General features: G+C 42.7%; 1 protein-coding gene across 2 annotated transcripts in view; it reads right to left on the bottom strand.

Annotated features, from left to right (window-relative positions):
• The window catches only part of mbtps1 (membrane-bound transcription factor peptidase, site 1), a 188,768-nt gene that overhangs the window by 9,244 nt on the left and 154,131 nt on the right, over positions 1–25,393 (bottom strand). For both annotated transcript variants that reach the window (XM_085991177.1, XM_085991178.1), the window contains exons 12-19: positions 23,677–23,821; positions 19,798–19,986; positions 16,274–16,446; positions 14,461–14,576; positions 12,181–12,337; positions 8,518–8,642; positions 7,823–7,900; positions 4,682–4,822 (exon numbers count right to left, since the gene is read on the bottom strand). In XM_085991177.1, the coding sequence (XP_085847303.1) occupies positions 4,682–4,822; positions 7,823–7,900; positions 8,518–8,642; positions 12,181–12,337; positions 14,461–14,576; positions 16,274–16,446; positions 19,798–19,986; positions 23,677–23,821 (1,124 nt within the window). The remainder of the gene's footprint in view (positions 1–4,681; positions 4,823–7,822; positions 7,901–8,517; positions 8,643–12,180; positions 12,338–14,460; positions 14,577–16,273; positions 16,447–19,797; positions 19,987–23,676; positions 23,822–25,393) is intronic.

The following is a 25,393-nucleotide window of genomic DNA, read 5'->3' as shown; positions in this document are numbered from 1 at the left end:
AACCGCACCTCATTACTGTACCTCATTTTTGCATAGGGATAAATTATGAGTTCTATAATTTTCTCCCAACAAAATAAAAATCCTACATCAAATTCTTCAAATGGACCAAGGGTCTCTGTTTGCAGCAATAATCAGCTAAATACATGTTAACTAAAGAACCTCTGGTGACATTTTCTTAGTGAGAGAAGACATGGTTTTATAATGACAGCAGTGTTATACTATATAAACACACAGTACATACACTGTATAATCTACTAGCTGGGGGAGCCCGACTTTGCCAGGGCTGTTTTGGGCCGGGCGGTTTAAATCGAGTCCCAGGCTTTGGGGCCTCTCTGTGTCCCTCTGTGAATCTGCTGCCGGGCAACATTTTAAATCGAGTCCCAGGCTTTTGGGCCCTGTCTCTGTGTCCCTCTCTCAATCTGCTGCTGGGCAACATTTCTACCTTTTAATACCTTGAAAGATGAAAGTGAAAGTACTTATAAAACGTTTTTCGTAAATCTTATGTTATTTTTAAAAGAGATACTAACTTTTTCGAAGCTGGATTAGCAGATTTTGAGCTGGAAGTAAATGGGGTTTTTAGCTTGAGGCAATGGCTGCCAGATCCCTGAGATGAAAACGATTAGTCCCGCCCACAGACGCAGCGATTGGCCAACCATCAGGCGACTGAACTGTAGGATTGGTCAATCGTGCCGGCACAGGATTGGTCGACCTTGACGTCAGTCAATCAATGCTACTTAGCAGATAATGAGTTTAATTTTGAAGGTTTTTTGCATAACGCGCGAACAATTTTTGTCCAGCCGAAACGTAAATACGCTTAGGACGGTTCTGGAATCGTCAGCTTTCTTTCGACATAACGCACGTGTAGGTACGCTCTATAACTTGAGAGTTAATTCAAGACAGACAGACAGACGGAATGACAGACAGAAGTATCCTTTTATATATATATATATATATATATATATATATATATATATATAGATATAGATAGATATACAGCAGTATCTGTGCTAGGTATTTACACGTAGGTATTTTGTATAACTCAGATATGTGTATGCATTCATATTTCAGAGGCATAGAGTACAAAAGCAAGGGGGTTATGCTAAACCTTTATAAATCACTGGTTAGGCCCCAGCTGGAGTATTCTGTCCAATTCTGGGCACGACAGTTTAGGACGGATGTGAAGGCCTTGGAGAGGGTGTAGAGGAGATTTACTACAATGGTACCCAGGATGAAAGACTTCAGTTATGTGGAGAGACTGGAGAATCTGGGGTTGTTCCCCTTGGAGCAGAGAAGAGTAAGAGATGTAATAGAAGTGTTCAAAATCATGAAGGGTTTTGATAGAGTAAACAAAGACTAAACAAGGAGAAACTGTTCCAGTGACAGAAGAGTCAGTAACCATAGGACACTAGTGACAGAAAAGGTCAGTAAGCAGAGGGTACAGACACAAAGCAACTGGCAAAAGAGGAAACATTTTTTTACGCAGCAAGTTGTTGTGATCTAGAATGCACTGTCTGAAAAGGTGGTGGAAGCAGATTCAATAACTTTCAAAAGGGATTGGATACATATTTGAAGGGGAAAAATATGCAGAGCTATGGGGAAAGGGCAGGTGAGTGGGACTAGTGGATAGCTCTTTCAAAGAGCCAGCACACGCACAATGGGCCAAATGAACACAAGAACATAAGAAATAGGAGCAGGAGTAGGCCATTTGGCCCCTCGAGCCTACTCCACCATTCAATGAGATCATGGCTGATCTTCTACCTCAACTCCACTTTCCTGCCCTATCCCCATATCCCTTGATTTCCTAAATATCCAAAAATCTAATCAATCTCAGTCTTGAATATACTCAACGACTGAGCCTCCACAGCCCTCTGGGGTAGAGAGTTCCAAAGATTCACCACCCTCTGAGTGAAGAAATTTCTCCTCATCTCAGTCCTAAATGGCCGACCCCTTATTCTGAGACTATGACCCCTGGTTCTAGACTCCCCAGCCAGGGGAAACAGCCTCTCAACATCTATCCGGTCAAGCCCTCTAGAATTTTTATGCGTTTTAATGAGATCACCTCTCATTCTAATGAACTCCAGAGAATATAGGCCCATTCTACTCAATAGCCTCTTTCTGTCCTGTATCATTCTGAGTCTATATATATTTTTAAAATATTAGATTTAGACATAGATGTACAAGTTTACATAGTGACAAATAAAATTATAAGCACACAAAAATTAAATATTTCTATATAAATTTAGGCTAAGGTGCAGTGTTCACTACAGTTAATTAAAATTAATATCTGATTTATTGACATGTGATGATTGATTCTGACTGTCTGCTAGGGTGGGGTGTATGGGGTGGAAACAGGCCATCAGCGAGGTTAGTCTTGGCCCCATCTCCCAGCACTTATAACATCAATAGCAACAACTAATAACCATAATTACAAAACATTCTGAAATAATTTAACACACTGAAAGCTTCAATAATAAATTGTACTCAAATTGGCTACATCACCATTAACCTAAACTTAACATGTGGTCTCTGTATATTTCCAGACTGTTATTCTTCCCCACTTCAATATTCTGATGTACAATACCTTTGCCTCCTGCCGTTTTCAAATTTCTTTCTGCTTTGAATGCTTGACTGGGTCTGATTAATTTTGTAATTAATATTTCCCCTTGCACTTGTTCTCCAAAGCTACTTTCCTTATTTGTATTTTCTCTAATCCATTCTATTGCCAGTCTGTCCAGCTCTGTATGCTTCCAATTGGATCTAGATCGGTGATCTTTTTAGTGTCCTACTCTTCCAGACTGGAAAAGATTGCAGCAGTTACTAGATAAGATTAAACTAGTCAGATATTACAAGCATCAAAAGAATGAGTGACATGAATCTTGTCATTCATGTGGAAATGACTTATGAAATGATACTGGGCGGCCTGCTGGTGGCGCTGTCCAGGGAGAGTATAAGTACTCGGGCATGGGCCCAGCTTGCTCAGGACATTCTTTAACAGGAACTAGTGAAGGACACAACTAGATCTCCATGTTGAAAACCAGTTGATTAAAGCCTTGTTCAATACTCAGACCAAGTGCCTAGTAGTTTCCTTAAGTCAATGAGCGTGCTGAATGGGGCATATTTCCAGGTTTGACTGAGTCAAATACAGAGTTGCAGCCAGTGTTTCTCTGGAAAGTTTTATGAGGTTTGCATCCTGCTGGGAGATAGTACTCTGATCACTCAACGCCGACAGGAATTCGGAACAAGGCAAACTCTAGAAAAAGGAGCAAAACTGAAGTCCCCTGGACTCTTCCCACCCCCTCCCCGGAGCAAAGCTTATTGGATGAATTTCTAACAGAAGATGGCAATTTTGTGGGTACTTTATTTTTTTGTGAACTATTTAATTTTCTGTTTGTTAATTTTCCCCCCCGTTTATATAGTCAGTTAGGTGACGAACCAACATCGCTCAAAAAGCTGGAAAATTTGTTCGTGATTTCACTGGGTCCTTTTGTGGTCGCAGCTGGTTGTTAACTGGTGACTTTTTCCAAGCCTTTATTGCATCTGAGGGAAGGCAAATGTGTGAGAAAACACACAGTGATCTGTTTTTCAAAAATGTGGTATGGCTTTTAGCTAATGAGACATTTAAGCAAATCAGCATGGTTTGTTTAACAGACAATGGTTTGTGGTTTATCAATGGAAGATTTCAGCCATTTATTTTTTGACCCAGAGATCTTTCAGATTACATCTTATGGGCATTTTCCACACCCTGGAGATTTTTGATGTGCAATATGCTATGGATGCGAGCTAAATGCAAGACTTAAAATTATACAGATGGAAGTCAGAATTTTGCAAGTCAAATTTGCAGTACACCCATAAAATTCAAATGAACCACAGACTGGTACTAATTACAGATTGGATTGTAATTGAGGAATTCAGTTGTTTATATATAGAACAATAAATACTGCAAATTATTGCAAAACAGCAATTAACTGACGCATTCAAACAACATCAAACAGGAGCTGGACCTCAGCTGTTATTAACCATTATCTGAATTCTAATTACCATCTGTAATTACAACTTTCTGCATTTAAAAACAAATACAATATTTTTATGGAGTTAGCTGGGTAGTTTTGTTAGTTTTCATTCCATTTGTTATACCCATTGTGAATGTCAATAGCCGGAATACTCAATGCAGTTAATGCATAGCGATGCCTACACAGGACTGATGTAATCATTACAAGTGACAGTTAAAATATAGATTATAAGACAACAATTCTAGAGTATTATTTTTCTTTAACCTATTCCTAGTCACTCACTGCATTATCCAGAAAGTGGGGTCAGTTTAGGTCTGCAGATGACCACCACCGTTAAAGCCAGACACGATCTGCAGGAAGTGGTCAGCTATGTCTGAATACTATTCCAGAATGCTGCACTGCCATCCAGTGGTACAGTCAAGACACACACATGGAAAACAGGCTTTGAGCAAGTTGGGACGCTGGAGACTCGACCAGCAGCATTCTGGTCAGGAGATTAGTAATCTGTCACCAGTTGTGATACCAGGCGTATGTTCTTAAGACACTATTTCAAGAACATATTTACTTGACTGCATTTTTGACAGTGGAATATTGCAAACATCTCAATGCAAGGCCACTTACGTAGAAATACTTATAGAAATACAACACAAGCCAAACACATTTTATTTTACCTTTTTGCCTGTGACTATCATCCAGGCAATTGGAATCTCCATACAAGACAATCCGCCCACCACCATCAGATGGCGTCTGGTACAATCCGAGAATAGGGACATTTTCAACTACAATCGTCTCTTGTTTTAAAACTTCTAGTCCTGCAAGACACAAAGCCAAGATTAAGATTTGCTGGCTTGAAGATGCCAAATTCTTTAAAATGAGCAGAACTAAACTTGTACATTCCACTTAATATGAAAAAGAAATACTGGTTAGTGACAATAGCATGAACTACCCAGGAAACTAGAAGTAAATTAAATCCGTTTCAAAATTGAGTAAACTGTCCAATTTACATTTCCTTTGTGGCAATTTTATTCTCTTCACCTGTAAGAAAATCACTGACATGAGCACCCCCTCTGTATCTACAGCAGAGGATGTACAGCAAAGAGAAACTGCAGAATTCTAATATATTATAAACTCTAGAAATGTAAATCCATCATTATTTGAGAACTTACTTCCAGTATGTCTTGCTACACACAGAACAAGTATTAATCCTTACACTTTAAACAGCCCCCCTATATATTTGCACTCCAGTCTAACTATAAGACCGCCTTTAGGAGTTATATAAAAGCAATGCAAGTTTAAGCAAGGCATCTTTCATACACTTTCTACTTCACAAATTGAGCCATTAGTAATGAATGTTTAATCGAGGGCCTCCTGTAATCTAACCACAGGAGATAACAGACAAGGTGACTGAGCCAAAGGAACTGCTGAACTTTAAAATATTAAAGGTCTCAACAAAGGACCAATTCACTTACAACAAAACCATACTGTGACAAGTCTTACAGTTGGTTTATTTTGGACATCATTTCTCCAGTATTGACTTACTGACTACATTTCCTGGCAAAGCTGAATCAGAACAAGTTAGCAGTGCCTTCAGGGTAGTTACTTTCATTTCAAATTAATCTGACTCATTGTTAAACTCAGTGCCAAAATAGCTGGAGTGGGGCTTACTCAAATGTCAATGAAAAACTAAGGTTCCCCTGACATGCTGAAGACAAGTTACCTCCACTGATACCCCCTTCATATGGTGCTACTAAAAAATCCCACTTGAGAAATAACAGCACAGTCGTGGTAACCAAAATAAGCAGAGCTTAATCATTTATGCCAATCAAATTTCACAGCAACAGTTCTATTGCATTGTCTCTGGTTTGTTTGGCACCTGGAGGCAAGAGTGTTATCAAGCTCTCGAATCGCCTCAATCTCTTCCGTTCCTTACAAACCTCAGTTGATCCAAAACTCCACAGCCAGAGTGCACTCTTAGACAAAGTCTCTCATTTGGAGCTTGAAATCAAGCCTCTAGTGGGTTCAAGGTCCACCAAATTCCTGTTGAACCAGATGGTGTTTTATCCTTGCTGTTGTGCTCAACCCCAAGCTGTCGTCCTTACCCCACATCTGGTCAGTTGCCAAGATTGCAATTTTCCACCTCTGAAATATTATGGACTTGTGCCTCTTTCTCGCTCTGCTGCTGAAATCATAATCCACACCTTCATCACCTCAAGAGCAGCTTTGTGGACGCTCTCAAATGGCCACACTCTCTTCCACTATTTCTACTTCTCTCTTCCTTCAAAGGCCTCTTGAAAACCCATCTCTTTGATCTGCCTCTAGCTTCTCCCCACTCCTGTTCAGTGTCCTTCTCTACCTTTTTAATGAGCCTCAAGAAGTTCTATATGAAGGGTGTTATATCAGTTATCTCTGCCATTGTTTTCTTCTGCACTGGTCTTCCAGTACTTCACCCAAGTTCCATTCTTCATAAAGCAGTCAGGATGGTAATAAAGAAAAATCAGCCAAAGGGGCCAACACAACCAACCCCAATGCTGTCCTCACTCAAATGACCAGACACATTCATTTCCAGCATAGGATAATGATTAGGAACAGGAACACACAATGTTGAGGCTAAATGTAGCAACCCACTAGCTAAGATCACGTAACACACCAGGGACTGACACAGGGGCCTTCCTGATCTGAATGGCCCATTGCCACACCACACAGTGCTTTTCCCACTGAACCATCAGTTCCCTCTGTAATGATCTACAGACACCAAGCAGCATCATTGCTTCTGCCAGTAGCGCAATCAGGAAGAATAAACCAAGCTCAACTCTAGTCAAAAACTTTCTAAATCTGAAGTCTCAAATATTTTTCATAGAATAATCAACAAAGAATAACAATCTGGTTGTAGAACAAGCCATCAATTTGCTCATGGAACTCATCTAAAATTATATTCAGTAACTGCAGATAGATAAAAGGGAGCATGTCTATTGGAGATAACAAAACTCTGATGCTGGATTATTTTTGGTTGCAACACAAATTAGTCTCGAGTCCTCAGGAGGTTCTAACAGCAATACACAATAGTCCAAATTATAGGTTGAGCAATTTTTCTTCGAGTTGAACAATGGCCAAAAATAGCTGAGTTTTAATGGGATAAAAGCTGATGCAATTCTCAACTGGGCAAACTTGCTTGATGACTGATAAAATTTTAATCCCAGCACTAGAAGAGTGCTCAGTGCAAAGCAACAATGACATTTGTGTATTGTAAGGTAGATAACTGATTACTTTCATGCCCCAGGCTTAAACCATCAAAATAATATATGCAACTCTAACATGCAATCACACCCTCAACATTTTAATTCCTCATTTCTGCCATTACACTCTTAATAGATAACATTTTGTAAATGTGAAATGGAAAGTTAGGAACTGGTTTGCGAAAGACAAAATGCTCCTGCAGCTGAACATCTCTGACAGGAGGGCACTGAGCAGAACATGTCCCTATTTGAGGAAGCGGAATAAAGATTATCCCAGATTGCATTGCTCAACAGTGGTAGTAGCTTGGAAATATGTCGCTTGCTTGCCCTTTTACCCTTTTAGCTGGGAAAATGTTGGGCAATGCAGGCGAACAAGGAGGTTAGGATCCTTTTTTCAGGTAATATTGGTGAAATGTTGCATATATAGATACTTAGATGCTTTTTGATCCCCAGAAATCAAGATTCCCTTCACCATCACCGTTGCAATGTGCAAAAACAATTAAAAAAAACATAACCAACAAACCAGTTCAAACTGTGTAGGAAAAGAGTAAAATACAATCGATAAACTATAGTTCCTACCTTGGTCCTTTAGAGTTTGAGCAAGAACAAGTCCATCCTCTGGAAACTTAGCAATACTGCTCCCTGAAGCATAATACACTGAAAGGAAAACAAAAGCATTTTGTTTTTATTGCAGAGTATTTCTGTAATTTGTACTGTGAAATTCCACATAAAGCAGTTTGTGGACTGAAACTAAAAATCCTCATCTTGTACCAGAATATATTGATAACAGAGAAATATAGGACATTTCAAGCACCAGCCCGAATGGAAGCTGCTCAGATGATGTCATGGCTTTTTGTGCTGAAGGTGCATGCCCAAGAATTTGTGGTCTTACACAGTCACCAGTACTAATCTCTGAACATTAGGGAATGAATCACACTGCCCCAACATTGTGGTGTCCATAAAGTCAGCACCAAATCAATGTCCATAACTTTAGGATTTTGGCAAGTTTCTTTCACTATGAATACAATGGCAAAAATATGTTGGTTTCCTTGGGCGTAGGGGTTGGAAAGGGGAAACAAGAGGGCAAGAGTATTTATAAAATTTATATATACTCATTCAACATCAAAAGACATTACCCATGAAACTATATTGCTGGAAACTTATAGCATATCCATAAAAAGACTTTTCATATTGGAACATATTTGTAAAATCACGCACAAAAACATTAACTGCTATAATATAGCCAGCTCAAGGCAATGCAGTTAGAGACTTACTGTCATGGTTTGCCATGCTGAAATCTCCTTCATACAAGCCGTCACCGAAAGCCATGCCCCATACTGATAACAGGTCATTGAGTGCTGGAATGTTCGCCCCTCCAGTGTCCGGCATCCACCACTGCCTACAGGCCAAAGGACAAGCACGGAAGAACCACAATTAGATTTTATTGATATGGATTAGTTTGTTGAATTGAAAAGGTACTTCAAGGATGGCTTTATATTCCCCCAACTCAAATATGGTCACCTTTCTCTTTAAGGTAGTGACTGCTCCTTAAAAGGTGCCACCAGTCCTTTAGCATCCAGTACCTTCCCCCCAGGTGGCCATTCAAAAATTAGCAGACCATTCAATCACATATGGCATCACAGCTGAACCTGATCCTGTTTGCACTCAACATTCACACATACAGCAGCTAGGGTTACCGGAATGGTGAATAGAAGATTGGCTGATTGTTGCCCAGGTCAAGGCCACATTGTCATACCCCAATGAGATTTAACTGACTTAGTACATGTCTGGAATCAAACTTAGCACCTCCTGATCAAATTAGCCTAGTACCACACATGGTGCTTTTCCTTTTTTTAAAGAAGCAGACTTGGCCAATTTGTGACAAAAACATTAGTTGAGTTGAAAGGAAGCACATTGGAAAATGATCATTTCTCCATCCTAACACTTATTCTGTGAAGTGTCGTAGAGGTGATTTTTACATTAAGAGTGCAAATAAATGGATTGTTGATGAAACAAAAGTATATGAGCACAGCTAGGAAATCAATCTAAGAACCTTTCTTGAGCTAAAAAGAACCAATTATAATGGCGTTCAAAATATGTTAAGTGTTATAAATAAAATACTAGGGCAGTTACTATGATCTTCCACATTTCTTGAATGTAGTTCTGCCTCACAAAAATGAATATACCCCAAATGACCAGGAAAGACACACTATCCTATTGAGAGTTTGCTACTATATTGGTTAGGTGGTCACTTCAATAATGCTGTACATAAGGGCCACACTCAATTACATCTCAAGTCTAGAGACCGCGTTGATGCAAGGCACCGTTGAAAACTCTACGCCACACAAAAAGGCAACAGAGAAATTATCGGGCTGGATGAGGGGCTTTGTATGTGCAGGTTGAAATACACCAAGAATGAGGAAAAATCTCATCAAAAGCAAGCAGTCTCTCATCCATTCAAGTTCCAAATAAAAATCAATTGTGCTCGAAGATTTAACATTGAGGCCAGCAAGGAGCATCGCAGCACTAGAGTTTTTAATGGCTTCAACTCTCAGGTGAAGAGGAAAGCCTCGTCCCTGTTAACAACATAAAACAATATTGATACATTAGGTAAACCCAGACATTACTTCAGAGTAAGTCAGATTATAGGACCAGGGACCTTTAATGAAAATTATAAAGTTTAGAGATAAATGAGGAAGAATGTTTTCACTCAGTTAAATTATTGGGATTATCAGACAAGCAACATAGTAGAAACAAAAACTTTAGGGCATCGCCAATGCAGTTGGATACTATAATGGCAGTATTCGGGTATTGAAGGGACAAGTGTTGATTGGCCAAATGGCCTTTCGTCAGCCTTAAAAATAGAAATGCTGGAGTTACAAAAAAAAGGGTTCAGTCGCACTTGAAAAGGGAAGACATACATTAGTGTTCTACCTAAATTGTTAATATATTTTCCGAAAAAGAAATGTTGTCCCAAAGAAGAAGCAAGATCAAATAAATGACAATACCTGCACATTTACAAAGCCAAAGACATTGGCCCCGATTTTCGACTTGTGTGGGAAATGGTCAGGTTTCCCCGAATGTGGGGTTTCTGATACACATAAAAAAGTGTCAGCCAGCTCCATGCAATTTTCCCTCAAGCGGCCAATTAATTCCCAGCATGTGGGAAGCCTTGCTAATTGTCCAATTCGAGTCAGAAATCCCCACAGTATGATCTCATCATTCGTGGTGCTTTCAAGGTCCATAGCAGCAAGCACTGCATCCTCTGAAGGCTTCCAAACGAACCATACAGAATGGCAGAGGAGCCTGCAGCAGCTGTGGCCAGTGCCAGACCCCGAGCTGCCTCCAAATTAGACGAGGCTTCACTGCAGGCATTATTGGATGGGGTTAGGGCCCACAGGGAGGTCCTCTTCCCTAGGTCAGGGAGGAAGAGGCCTCCCACTGAGACCAATGCTGCATGGATGCAGGTGTCAGCAGATGCCAACTCGCTGGGAGTCACTAGAAGAACCTTGGCATGACATCTCTAACTCCTTCCTTTACTCCCCCACAGTACCATCCAGAGCCCCCGTCCTCACTGTGGAGGAGGAAGAGGCTGTGCAGCCAGACTCCTCAGAGGAAGCTCCAACCTCTGAAGGCGCAGCGTCAGCAGAAGTAAGCGCACCCAGCACCAGCGCAGACACTCACACCTCGGGGGGACCTTCGGGACATAGAGTAGTGTTGTCACCTGGTGTTTCACAGCTCACAAGTGAGCCTCAGCAGATTCTGAAGACAGGGGCAGCAGTGGAGAGTCCTCGTCGGAGGGCGCAGGACTCTGCCAGCTCAGCTCAGCTGCGCTGCATGTCGACCCTCTGCCTCTGGGTCCATCTGCAAGAGAAGAGGTGATGGATCGCCATGCACAGATACAGGAGTCTCTGGCAGGTTTTGTCTCCAGGGTCGCTGCGAGTGTGGAGCGAATAGAGGAGTCTATAGCGACCATGAGCAGAGCCTTTGTGGAGTCATTGGCGCATGAACGCATCACCATGGAAAGGCTGGCAACCTCCATGGAGGAGATAACTCGCCAGGGTATGGAAAACATGGTGAGTGCTCATAAGAGAATGACATCTCGAGGAGCGTTGGCCATCTGTTGAACAGAGAAACCAGATCTTCATGGAAGTCCTTCTGAGTAGGACTGCCAGTGCAGAAACGGGTCCCCATGGCCCCCTAAAGCGCAGCAAAGTGCTCTCAAGCCACTTCCAAGCACTGGCCCCTTCTGGCCTGTGCAGCTTCAGGTGAGTGAGCAGCAGCCTGGTGCTCCTGGTGCTCATCTTGCTGTTCCTGGTTCTGCTGCTGCCGCCTCTGCTGCTGGAGATCCTCTAATGGCAAGAAGGGAAGGAAAAAAAGGCGTCCCATGCTTCTCGTAGATGCCTCCGCTGAGGAAGCGCTGAGTGAGGGTCGCGAGAGGGGCTTCCCAGGAGATCGCATTGGAGATGTGTGTGCGGCTCCAAACTTCCACAGCTGTGCCTAAGCCTTGAAGAAGTAGCCCCAAACCTCCAACAACAAGGTCCTTCAACATACAAGTGCTGTCCCTTTAAATTGCAGCTTCTCCGATTGACCTGCAGCTGACAGCAAGCAAGCCGGCAAGCTTCACGCCAGGTCTCATCAGCGGGGTTCCCCACAGGCGTGTTTCAGGTGGGGAAAGCCCCAAATTCGCAACGGCCCCGGAAAATCTACTTCAACAAGGTAATTATTGGTCATTAGTGTGCCGACGACCAGTCCCACCAGCGGCGGCCGGGACTGAAGCGGGTCGCCGAGAAACGGCGGTCCGAAAGTCGGACGGGGTGGGGAATCAGGTGGGTGGGGGGGGGGGGGGGGGGTCGCGACCCACTTTTTCTGCGATTTTCGGCCCCCGGGAAAGCCACCCGACGGCTGGCAGAAAATCGACCCCATTATGTTTATACCTTGTGTTTTCATCATAGAATTTCACTTTTCTCATTACAGATGTGTTGTACCAATCACTATAGACTATTACAGAAAGGCCATTATCAACATCGCGCCTCAGTTTAGTAATTTCCTCAGGAAAGTATTCTTCCTCGCTGTCTACCATTAGCAGGGTACCTGCAGGGAAAAAAAAGCAAACATCAATACATAGATGACAGCATATCTCAACAGTTCCAATGGCTATATTCAATTGGCCTAAAATGCAGTTAACCACAGCACTGCCTTTCAAGCCAGCTCAAATCCTGGGAGTATTAGAGCTGGGGTATGCTCTTGGCTGCAAAGTTAGTCAAAACCTCAAAAAATAGTTTCATAAAGTAGACCAAGAATATTCATAGGAACATTGCACCTTGGAAAGGCCTAGCATCAAATGCTTCCAAGCAAAATAAATGCAATATTGTTTACTTTGTATATGGTTGTCTTCAACCTTTGAATGTAGTTCACCTGCTAACCTAACCCTTCAAAAGTTTACATCGTAGGCATGTACTAATGTTTTTCTCACCCAAGCACGCACTGCAAAAAGGCCTCATTCTGGTTATTACAACCAATTTCCTTTGAAGACGGCAGCAAAAGGAAACTAATTATGGTGCAAGGAAATAAAACATAAGCACTCCAGGTGAGAAGAAGAAACACAGGTGGACAGGAGGGATCTCTGCATCTGAAGGTTGAAATACGTTGAAAAAATGACATACGTTCATCTGCATGTGGAAATTCAATGAGAGACTGATGTTTATTTAGTGAGATTGTTCTATTTTGTTCAGTGACCCAATCAAAAAAGTTACTTAGAATTTACAGCACATAAATAGGCCATTCGGCCCAACAAGGTCCATGCTGGTGTTTATGCTCTACACGAGCCTCCATCCACCCTACTTCATCGAATCCCATCAGCATTTCCTTCTATTCCTTGCTCCCTCATGTGCTTATCAAGCTTCCCCATAAATGCATCTATGCTGTTTACTTCAACCACTCCATGCAGGTTCCACATTCTAACCACTCTCTGGGTAAAGAAGTTTCTCCTGAATTCCTTATTGAATTTATTAGCAACTATATTATATTTATGACCCCTAGTTTTGGACTTCCCCACTAGTGGAAACATCATCTCTATGTCTACCTATGAAACCCCTTCATAATGTTAAAGTCCTCTATTAGATCACTCCTCAAAAAAGTGAATCCCCAAAACATACCTAGTACAGGCTGCCTCAATTAATCCTGGCAATTGGAATGTTGATACTGCAACTCTACTAAACCACTGCCCAAGAAAGGCACTCTGATACTTTCGCTATCTTCTGAAAACTGACAGGCTAAGCAAACTGCAGCCACACATTCCACTGTCTGCAGCTTGGCCCCACTTCCCAAGCAGTGTGCAGGACAGTTATAAGATAGCATCACTATTGGCCTAATCACTCCTGTAGATCGTGGTTTGAGGCGCGGGGGGTGGGGGGGGGTGGAGGGGGAAAGCAACAGTGTTGGACGAACATTTTAAAAAAAAATACACATTCCAACTTTAGTGTACATAATTAACACCCCTCAAAATGTACCATAAGACGCTGTTGTACTAACAAGTTCCAAACCAGGTGTCATTTGGTAGACTAAGTTGATAGCAATGACAGTAGGTGAGATGAAAGCCTGCATGCTGGACATCCCTGAAAGCTTCCCCTGTCAGCTTCTCCGCTAACCAGAACTTCACTTCTAATCAAGAATGTGTTTTAAAGGCTGGCACTGTGCCTCTCTCTGCCACCTGCCAATGAAGGAAGTGCCCAGTTACCTTTAGTCAGCACACGGTCCACTCACCAGCACCTTAATTCAGACCAGGTTTAAAACTGTACAGGTAAGCAAAGCACATGTTGCCTACAAGACCAGCTTGCTTTTTTTTTGTAATTTTACAGACAGCCATAGAAAGGCACGGTACTGGCACTCTCCTGACCAAAATTTAAGAGCCTGTGGATCAAGAAACTGACTGGGGAAGCCTTTGGGAGCATTAAGAACCAGGTGGGAAACAGCCTTCGGTGAAGTCCAGGGCCTTCAGCAACTTCCGAGTTTCACTACTCTCGGATTTGGCAGGTGCCTGTGCAGAAGAAAACCTCAATTTAAAATTTTGCATAATCCTCATCATCTGCGGCTTTGAGATTGATTTGTAAAACTATGTACACTGGGGCTCAGGAGAGCTATATTTGAACCCAAATCTTCTACAACAGTCCATTAAACTTGGTTCTGAGCAGATAAAAGTTTAATGCAAAACCTACCATACTGGCTGGCATCAAAACAGGTGATGGGTGCTCCGAGCACCTCCACAAAATACCCCATGCTACGCAAGTGCTGGTACATATCCCTAAAGTTGGTGTGTACATGGTCACCATTCCTAAGGAAAGGAGTAAGAAATGCACATTAGAATAGTCTCTTTCATCTCTGAAATAATATCTCAAATGTAAATATATTGGGGACATTTTAATCGTCAGTAGAATATAATGGTGGGTGGGTGAAATTTTCAAGTATGAAAAACAAGCAGCAGCACACCGATAGATATTGCACTTTCAAACTAGTTTATGTTTTGAGAGATCATTTTGAGCTACATAATAGATTGGAATAGTGGTGGAATAGTGGTGGTTAAGGTCCCTTAAGTGTGATTTTTCACACAGCATATTGGTACCAATAAGCTAAATAAACCTGGTGACCATCACAATATCTGACTGGATCACAAGCGCCATCAGACGTCTCTTTCCTCTGCCAAAAGCACCCACTATGCTAGGACCACACTGGAGAGCAAATATAACCTTCCAGCTTTTTTTCTCCATGACCAACCTTCTCCTTAAACCCTTCACCCTGCTCAGTCTACCCTCATTTCCGACGTACGAGGAGCTCAGAATCTTCTTCCCTTCCTTCCCATGGTACCCCCTGTCCAAGCCATGAGCAGAGAGTTTTTTCTAGTTTCTGTCCCATCTCCCCTCTCAGAGCTCATCTCACCCATGGGATCCATCTCCTATTCCTTTGGCTCCATTACTACTAAATTGCTGGCTACCCAACTTCCCTTTCTGGCCCCGATGCAAGCTGGCACTCAAACGGTTCCTTCTCCTCAGGTGCTGTCCCCCTCCCTTTCAAAGTTGCCATCATCAACACCTCCTCAAAAAACCTACCCTCAACCCCTCTGTCCTTGCAAACCATCACCCCCATCTCTAACCTCCCTTCCCTCTTCAATGTCCTTAAACATGTTGTTGCTTCCCAAATCCATGCCCATCTGTCACCTCCACATTTAAATCTCTCAAAATCAGGTTTCACTGTATGCCATAGTTGAAATCCAATAATAAAAAAATATACAACATTAAGGTAAATCAACATCTTTCCCCATTCATTCAACTTTCATGTACAGAATCTGTCAGTTGGACCTTGATGATCTCCATCTCCTAACCAGTTTGCTGCAGGGTAGTGCTTATATCCTCACTGCCCTGTGGTCAGGCCAGTACACTAACACTTGATGAAAGAATGCAAATTGCTCCCTGTATCAGCCTCACAGATCACCTCCAAATGTATGTTAGTATGATTAAATTAAGGTCTGCCTTTCCCAGGTGGATTCTACCCTGCTGGGGAGTAACAAAGATTCACTCCACCACTATCTGCCGAAAGGTTTAATAAGGTAATGGGTTTAAGGTCTGCAAAATAAAGTACCAAATAGCCAATATTTTGTGCCAAATCTACATTAGAAGTTCATGCTCTGTGATTAAATGATATTTCCTTCCAATGGAAGAATCAAAGAGACAAGCTTGTCAAGTTAAAATGTCCTTTTTATTTACTATTAGGATATTTTCAACTACATAGGCAGTATAGGAAAAACCTGTTTTTCCATGCAGAGTTTGGCTCCAAATGTATCACTGTCCACATGTATATTTTAAAATTTGCAAACCAAGGAATATATTTGCTTTAACTCCTTCTGCACAGTCATCTTACTGCTTCCATCAGGACGTACGCCACTTCAATATAACTGGAGCTTCTCACTCAAAATATAGCACAGCAACAGTGAAGAGAATAAACACAGCTCAACAGGAGTCCCTTGCAGGAACTCACCAATCTAGTGGATCATTTTTCATGCGCAGGTTATCCCTCGGAAAGTAACCAGGTGGGTAGCGCAGGTTATGGTACTGATCCCACAGGACTCTCTTACTGCGAGGTGGCGTCGGAATGATCTTCACCTTGACTGGCAGCTTCACGGTTGATGTCATTTCATTGCCATTTTTAGACTTTATCAAGAAAGATGAGGTAGAGAGAGGACTGATTAGCACGACACAAGCACTTGCACAGGTGGCCAACACTGCACACTTTCATTTCAGGCTATTCAGCAAACAAAATAAAAATACCAAATACTATTCAAGTTCCAAGTATATCCTGCACCCAAAATATTTGGAAACTATAATCTCCAACTTTGCCAAGTAGTTCCTGCACAACAAATTGTACTAAATGGCAAGATCAGATCTAAATGACAGCCACTTCAGTTTCCCAAAGGACACTAGTTTCAGATTGGGCCATCTGCATGGGCTGGCTTTAGAAAATTAATTCCTAAACATTAGAAAGCCAGCTCATAGGGATTTTTGTGACCATTAGTGTAATCAAATGAATCAAATGATTAGGACAAGAATTTATTGCCTTCATTCTGGTTCTTTAGTACTGATTTTTGGTTGCTCTCCATTCTGGTTTCTAATCTAGTTTACTCATTGTTTCTGTCCACCTCTTTCTTTTGTTACATTTCTCCTTCGGTTAAAAGATTTTTTGCTGGCAACAGCTTTGAAGAGACACAAGCAAGATCAAAAGGGGATGGCAACATTACGTTTCCATATCATAAAGCCATGACTCCCAAAATTTAAAATCATAGATTGGCTCATTATTTCACATGGGTCAACCATCTTCACTTCAGCAGCTAGGGAGAGATTAGGTAAGACAACATGGAAAGTTGTGTGACTCTGAAGGAAGTCAACCCTGTTTCAAAGGTTTAGAGCCCAGGCACTGCTTTACAGTGGATTTGAATTTTGAGGAGGTGGGGAAGAGATGGCCAGGAATTACATCAAACTCATCAGTACTAATGGATTAGAGCTGCCCCACATCAAATTCATTTGGGAAGTTTCAGAAAAAAAGAGAAGCAATCGATGTAATCTTATCTTCCTCTAATGTGACTATTTGGCTGGTAATGAATGGAATTTTTCTTCCAAAAATTTGACTTGCAAGCCAAAAAATTGCATTTATATAACTTAACCCATCTGTCAAAAACATTTCAAAGTGCTCCACATGCAATAAATTACTCTGAACTAAAATGAGTAAGGTAGGTAAACCAAGCATCCACTTTGTACTCAGCAAGATCCCACCAAAATTATGTTTTTGGTGGTTTTGGTTGAAGAAAGAATGCTGGCAGAACACAGAACTCCTTACTCTTCTTCAAACAGTACAAGAGGATCTTTAATGTTCACACGACCAGCAAGACTGAACCTTGGCTTAATGTCTCCTCTGAAGGATAGCGCAGGCACTAGCATACCCCCCTCTGTACTGCACATGATGTCTGCCTACTTTGTGCTCAAATCTAGAGTGAGGTTAGAGCTCCCAAGCTTCTGATTCAGAAGTGAAAGCACTGCCAACTAAACCAAGCAAAGTAGCAATCTGTGGAATACAGTTAACTCTTTGACTACCAAAGCTCCACAGGCAACAGAGAGAGACAGGCCAAGCACATAACCACTGTAAACATACTGGAGCTTCAAGGGTTAAATTATGAGAACACGTTGCACAAACTTGACTTGAATTCCTTTGAGTTTAGATGGGTGAGGATGACCTAATTGAAGTGTTTGAAACGATAACAGGATTCGATAGAGAGAAGCTATTTCCTCTGGTGGGGGAATCCAGAACAAGGGGGCACAATCTTAAAATTACAGCAAGGCCATTCAGGAGTGAAATCAAGAGCACTTTTGTGCTGTGGAAATGTGGAATTCTCTCCCCAAAAGGCTGTGGCTGCTGGGTCAATTGAAATTTTCAAGACCGAGATCAACAGATAGTGATTAGGTAAGGACATCAAGGGATACACATCAAAGACAGGTAAATAGAGTTGAGATGCAATCAGCCATGAATTAAATGGCAGAACAGGCTCAAGCGGCTGAATGGCCTATTCCTGTTCCTATGTTCCCCATGTAAAAATTAGCATCAATATGGACAAATAGGTTTGGAGAAATCTAGAGTTTCAAAATGCTTCACATACAGCAAATTACTCTGGCGTGAAGTAACCTCTGTGGGAGACTCTACCAAAACACAAACAGAGGACATTGTGCCACATTTGCACAAATTCTACAGGGTACTCGCTCAACCACTGAACAAAATAGGTCAAATTCTCAACAATTAAACATTTGATCAAAAATACATTGAATTTGTGTTCCACCACCTATGGTGATGTTGGAGGGGGTGAGCAGAGGGAGGGAGAAAATTTCTCAAGCGTATAAATGTTTGTATTTAGCGTGGAATTAGTTTTACAAAAAAGTACTAAAATGGGGTTGCTGTGCAAAGCAGTCTCTCTGAGCTGAATCTGGGTTATGAGCTTTGGAGCATCTTACTACTCTCTTGCATTATTTTGCTTGCATAACAAAAATCTGCAGATCATAAAAACAGGAATGGAGTTTGAATCCATGGATTTTATCGCATATTGTCGCATATAATCTTTCCATGCCTGGCTCTCAATCACTAAATGTTGCTATTGCCAAAGTAAGGATCAATGGCACATTTTGCAAGTGCTCTGCTCCTCCTCCCCAGTTGAGTGTGGCACTATTTTAAATATCATCTGGTGGCATTTCAGAAAACCAAACTCGCCAGCTCAGGAAGTCGAGATTAAAATTTGGTCTGCAGCATGTGTGTCACAACAACCTATTAGGAGTTACTAGGCAACCCAACAAAATGAATGAATTGCCTTGCAAACTTTGCAAAATTATCAAGTAATACGGCACAACTGTCAGCACCTTCAGCTTTTATTTTTGTTCTCGGGACGTGGGTGACGCTGGCAAGGTTGCATTTATTGCCTATCTCTAGTTGCCCTAAGGTAGTGGTGGCATGAGTATTCTCCTTGAACTACTGCAGCTCAATAGTGTTGGATATATGTCACTGGGCCAATATTCTAAGTCAAGACTTGGAGGTAATGGAGTTCCCACAACATTTCTGCTCTTGTCCTTCTCGATGGTACTGGTCACAGGGGGAGGGAGGCAATGTCAAAGTAACCTTAGAGTTGCTGCAGCGCATCCTGTAGATCGTACATATTACAGCCAGAGTGTGCGAGATTGTTACGGAGTCCAGTGGCAAGGGCATTCCCTTCCACATCACTGAACTTATTCAGGAGATCTTTGGGGATAGAGAAACTTTAAGTATTTGTTATACACTCACTCACCTGTGAGGAGAGTTTTTACTGGTGTAATACTTGACACTCATCACTGGTTAATTTTTGCTGCTGTACCAGTGAATTTTGACAGATAAGTATGGGACATTACTTCCTGAATCTATACATCAACTCCCTACAATATTTCAGTTAGACAACACACTAAGCACAAGAGAAACCATTCATCTGATACACTTACATCATTTTCAGCTGGTGAGGCAACAGTAACCATCACATGACCCTGAGCAATGCCTTCCCATGATGCAGCTTTCTTGGTGACAGATATCGATATAGCTAGGAATCCAGACCAAGGCCAGAGGACTTGGGAATAGGAAAAAGCGACCTCTATGTTGTCTCCATTCTGGGGTAAATAAGGCTGCCATATGGGCTAGGAAAAAAAAGAATGAAAAGTGTATAAAAAGCCTTGTCTCTAATTGACAAGTAACATCAGCTGTTAACGAAACACTGGCTGGGGAAGGAGAGGGCAAAAAAGGATTTGTAAGAAAATTTAAACAATAGCTTTCCACGAAATGCAAATGGTAACCATAATTTCCAACCACAGGCAGCCCTGATGCGGCACATGAAGCAAGTACGGAGCTAAAAGGCTGCTGAACTTATTGTAGTGGCACTCAAAACCATGGCTACAAATAAACGAAGAAAGCATCAACACTGTGCCCCCACCTGCTCACTTTGCACAGCTCTATATCCTCTCATCCACTTAAAATAAATATTGGAGACAGCCATTATTTTTGATCTCTTGCATGGTTTAATCCGATAAATGTAATTTTCCCCAGGACGCTGCCTCTTGAGTGAGATCTAATGTAGGTCATTTGCTATCTTTTATGTTATCAGAAGGTCTGGAAAGATTCAAATCTCTCTGCCAAATCTCTGCGTTCAAACAGAAAAAAAAATACAACTTTTGAACACCAACAAATGCAGGATTGCAAGAAATCAAGTAGAAAGCTCAACTTTATTACTAGATCAAATATCGTTCTGAAACACCTTGGGCACGATCTTGCCAGCCCTGGGGAGACGGGTCTGCTGGGTAAATGGCAGAATCTGGGGGCGGGTGTCCATCCTGCCCCCAACCCGCCTTCGTGCCATCTTCCCAGGAGGCGGGTAGCCGACCCGCGCCAGGTCCCGTCTCCTGGAGGTGGGAAGGGGATTACATCCACTTAACTGCCTGTTAACAGGTAGTTAACAGAGGATTATCCTCATTTTTCCAGGAGAGGCACGGGCTTCCTGTCGTCTGGAAACCCCGCCAGGGTCACCGAGGCTAGCAGTGGGTCTGTGGGGGTCGGAGGGATGCAAAAGTGCGCTGTGAAGGTAAGTGATGGGTGCACTTGTGGAGAGGTAAGTATGTGAGGGGAGTGGAAAGTGATAGAAAATGTTTACTTACCTTTGTTTCTTTCTGCAAGCTTCAACAGTTGGGGATGCGGAGAGTCTCGCATTTTACCGCAGAGAACACAGATGGCTGCTGCATTCTCCAATGCAACAACCATCTAATTTCTGCTAAAGAAAGAGGTTGGATGAGTCTTGAATACAAGGGGGGTGATTTTGCCAATGGGGAGCTTTTGGAGGCGGGACTCCCACTTGTCGGGTTTCAGTACCGCTTCCAACAACTTCTGGCCAACCCTCGCTATTTTCCCTTGATTGATCTTGTTAAGCCCGCCCAGCGGGCTTAGCAGGCCAATTAAGGGAAAGCCAGTTGCAGAGAACGTCAACGTATGACGTTTCATCTGTCAAAAATGTTTGACAGATGAATTGTCATAGTTTGACAGCTCTGTGAAGCTGTCAAACAGTGGCATTCTCTGTAGTTTGATGAGGTCTTGAATTCAAACCTCTTTCTTTTGCAGAAATTAGATGGTTGTTGATCTGAGAATGCAACGACCATCTGTCATCTCCAACGCAGAGGTGTGACACTCTCTGCATACACACCGACTGAAGCCTGCAGGAAGAAACAAAGGTAAGTGCACTTTTAATAACACTTTGCACTTACCTCAGATACTCACCTCTCCACACTTGCGCCCATCACTCACCTTCACAGCGCACTTTTACACCCCCCGACCCCCGCAGACCCAATACTCGCCTCGCTGACCTGGCGGGTTTCGGAGCCTTCGGGAAGCCTGCACTTGAGGGCAAAAAGGGGATAATCCTATTTTCTGCCCGTTAACAGGCAGTTAATAGGTTTTAATCCCTTTCCACCTCCAAGGAGATGGGACCCGGCGCTGGATGGCTACCCGCCTCATGGGAAGATGACATGGAGGTGGGTTGGGGGCGGGTTGGGCATCCGACCCCAGATTCTGCCATTTTCCCAGCAGTCCCGCCTCCGTACCCTCCTCCCCAGGGCTGGCAAGATCACGCCCAAGGACTCATCAAACAACATAGAATGTCGGTGTTTCGCAGCTGCACAGAGCTGTCAAACGATGACAATTCATCTGTCAAACATTTCTGACAGATGAAACGTCATACGCTGACGTTCTCTGTAACCGGCTTCCCCTTAATTGGCCTGCTAAGCCCGCTGGGCGGGCTTAACAAGGTCAATCAAGGGAAAATAGTGTAGATTGGCCACAAGTCAATGGAGGCATGACAACAACCCGACAAGCAGCAGATCCGCCTCCAACGCGCCCCCATTAGCAAAATCGGCCCCCTTTAGTCTGTCTACCTTTGGTCAACGAGACACAAGAGACACATTTAAGTCCTGGAATTGGTGTAGAGAAGAGCCACAATACTGATTCAGGGTGTTGGAGTATTGAGTTATGGAGGGGAGATTCAAGAAACCTGAGCTCTTCAGCCTTAGAGAGGCGGAGAGGACGTTATGTAATGACAGCGACATTGTATGAAAGAGACACCATTTCCAAATAAACTATCACAGTAGGAAAAAGGAGCACAGTTTCAAGCTGCTGTAAAGTAAATTTGGGACTGATGTCAGGAAGTCAATCATGTAGAGCAAAAATGGACTGTCAGGTAGCGTGGTGGAGGGAAAAAGAGGAATTTAACAGACAGCAGGATGCTGTGATTAGGGGGACTAAGTTTTTTCAGATGGATAAACTAAATTGGGCCGAATGTCTTCTGTATTTATCTTGACATTTTTTGAAGCAAGCACCAGGATTTCACATTCTCCCCCTCAAGCAAGGTAATTTTGTTTTCTGTCCTTCACTTATTTTAATTACTCTTGTTATTTAAAACATCTATCGTTAGATCAGAAAATCTAGAAACTAGACATCTCTGCTTTGCAATATTTGAGTCTATGGAATGAGGGGAAAGAAAGAGAAATGAGGGAAGAGCTCTACGATTAGTGTAATAAAGTTGGAAACTTAATGTGGGCCATTTACTACCCTACCTTCTATTCTCAGTTACCTCAGAGGATAAATGAATCAGGTTCTTATGTCAGAAAGTATAATGTGAATGTACTGGGTTAAGAGGTAATTTCACCTCTGAAGTATTCGGATATTGTATTCCATTCTACATTACAAGATTATACATTTGGTCTTTTTTAAGGCAGTTGCCTCCTCACACTATGCACTTCCCATGGCTAAGGAGTCAACTAACCTGCTCTCAGACCTGTGTTAAATCTACTCGGAAACCAGCTGTTAGGAGGTATGCAAGTGTAGCCTGCAGCGACTCTCCCTCACTGGAGAAGAGCAGCACCTCTAACTGATTCCTCTGCAGAGCAATATGACTCTGATCTGAAACTTTGTTGGGGGAGGGGTAATAGTCAAAAAACATCCAACTACTCCATGGCATAGAGTGGTAGTACTGAGATGCACTAAAGCATCATACCACCTCACCCCGAACTTTTCTTATTCTGTGTACCACTCAGTTTTATTTTACTAAATAAAAAGGAATGTGGCTACATGAATAATGTACTGCTCAGTCAAAAATATGAATAATATTCACATTGCTGTTGTACGGGTTTTGCACAGCAATAAATGCCAATACATTCTGTACAGTATTTACGGAGGAAGTGAGCACCAGTATCAGACACATCAGTAATGCCCGTCAACAGGAAAAAAAAAGACATTTCAGCCATTTTGCAAATTTCACGTCATTATCACCATCACTTAACAATGCTTACCTTGTCAATAATCCGACCAGTGACCCCCATGCCATTTAAGATTGTTACATTGACGATAGTTGGCATTCCTCCACAATAGATGGGCTGGGAGCAGTAGGGCCACATGTAAGGGCACTCAGTTAGATCAATGTAGCTCGGACTCAAGCTGAAAGGAAAGAAAGTTGGCAATTACAGAATATAATGTAGAGTCACATCCACGAGACAATAGTGCAGCTGGATGTAACCAGGTTCTGCCAACTAACAAATAAGTTTGGTGTTTAGTTAGGATCCACAGACATTTGCATATCAAATAAATAGCTCTTTGCAGCCCTCCTAAAGATACTGGCATTTCAAAAGAGATTGGTACCCGCTCAGTACACTCGTGCCACTGATGTCTGCTCTTTCGACCAATTGCTCAGTAAGCAACAATGACTTGCATTTGTACAATACCTTTAATATAATTCGAAGGTGCATCATATAGGAGAACAGACCTAGTGGTGGAAGAAGAATTAGGAGCGTTGACAATGTGTGGCCGAATAGATAAATATTCAGGAGGCTTTTGAAGGCAGGGAGGGAAGTAGCAAGACAAAAACATTTAGGGCTAGATTTTCCTGGAGCCGTCAGGCGGGGTTTCAGGCGTGTTGGGGGGGATCCCGAATTTGGGGGTCCCGACACCATCCCGCCCCACGCAAGTTTTAGGGGCGGTGGGTACCCGCCCCGCACTGGGACCCGCCGAAACCAGGCAGGAAGGGATTGTGCCAATTAACTGCAGTTTTTAGCCTAATCCCTATTTTGAGGGGTTTCGTGTGGGTTTCCCGACGGCTCCAAACCACGCCAGGTTAGAGCAGGTGGGCCGTCGGGTTGAAGGAGTTGGAGGGGTCGCGATGTCGGCGCTCAGGTGAGTGATGGGTGCATAAGTGTGTGTTTGGTGTGTCTAAAGTGTGTAAAGAACTTTTACTTACCTGTACTTACCTTAACAGCCTTTCCTCCTGTAGCCATTGGGAGCCCATCACTCAGCCGGCACTTAAAGCTGAACGGCTGCGATCTGTCAAAAGTGACAGCCTTCAACTTTGAGTGCCGGTAAGAGTTCTAACTGAGTCTGTGCAGAAGAACTCATGTCAGAACTCAGACTGTCAGTGTTTCACAGCTTCAAACTGCTGTGAAACACTGATATTTCATCTGTCAAGAACTCGACAGATGAAATTGCAGTCTGTGACGTCACCTGTTGCCGGGTGGCCCTTAATTGGCCTGCTGAGCCTGCTGGGCGGGCTCAACAAGGTCAATCAAGGGAAAATCGCGCGGATTGGCCGGACATCGATGTAGGCGGGTCAAAAACCCGAAAGGGGAAGTCCCACCTTCTTCTCGACAGGTTCGGGAAAATCTACCCCTTAGTTTAGAGAAAGCATTCCAAAAGGCACAACCTAGACAACTGAAAGCTTGCACTATATTATATACTGCATTGTCAGTTATGTGGTGTAATGCCGATATTATTAATCAAGCTTATCCTTCAACTTCACATGATCAACACACAGCAGACACACTGACAGTAACTGGAACAACCTACAGGAACCAGTTTTGGGGGGGGGGGGGGGGGGGGGCGCGGGTGGAATCACTGATCCTTTTAAGAAGTTTGCACTCTTCAGGAGGTGATCCTCCTCCATTACATACAGAAGTCTGGATTGAGAAAATATCATTGACTCATCAAGCATGCTCCACCCAGAGGTCACATATGATTATT

This window comes from Somniosus microcephalus, chromosome 6 (assembly GCF_052327205.1).
Source record: "Somniosus microcephalus isolate GS21.2 chromosome 6, FLI_Smic_1.0, whole genome shotgun sequence".
Classification (NCBI taxonomy): domain Eukaryota; kingdom Metazoa; phylum Chordata; class Chondrichthyes; order Squaliformes; family Somniosidae; genus Somniosus; species Somniosus microcephalus.
The sequence above is the reverse complement of the archived record's forward strand: the minus strand, read 5'-3'. Positions and strand labels throughout refer to the sequence as shown.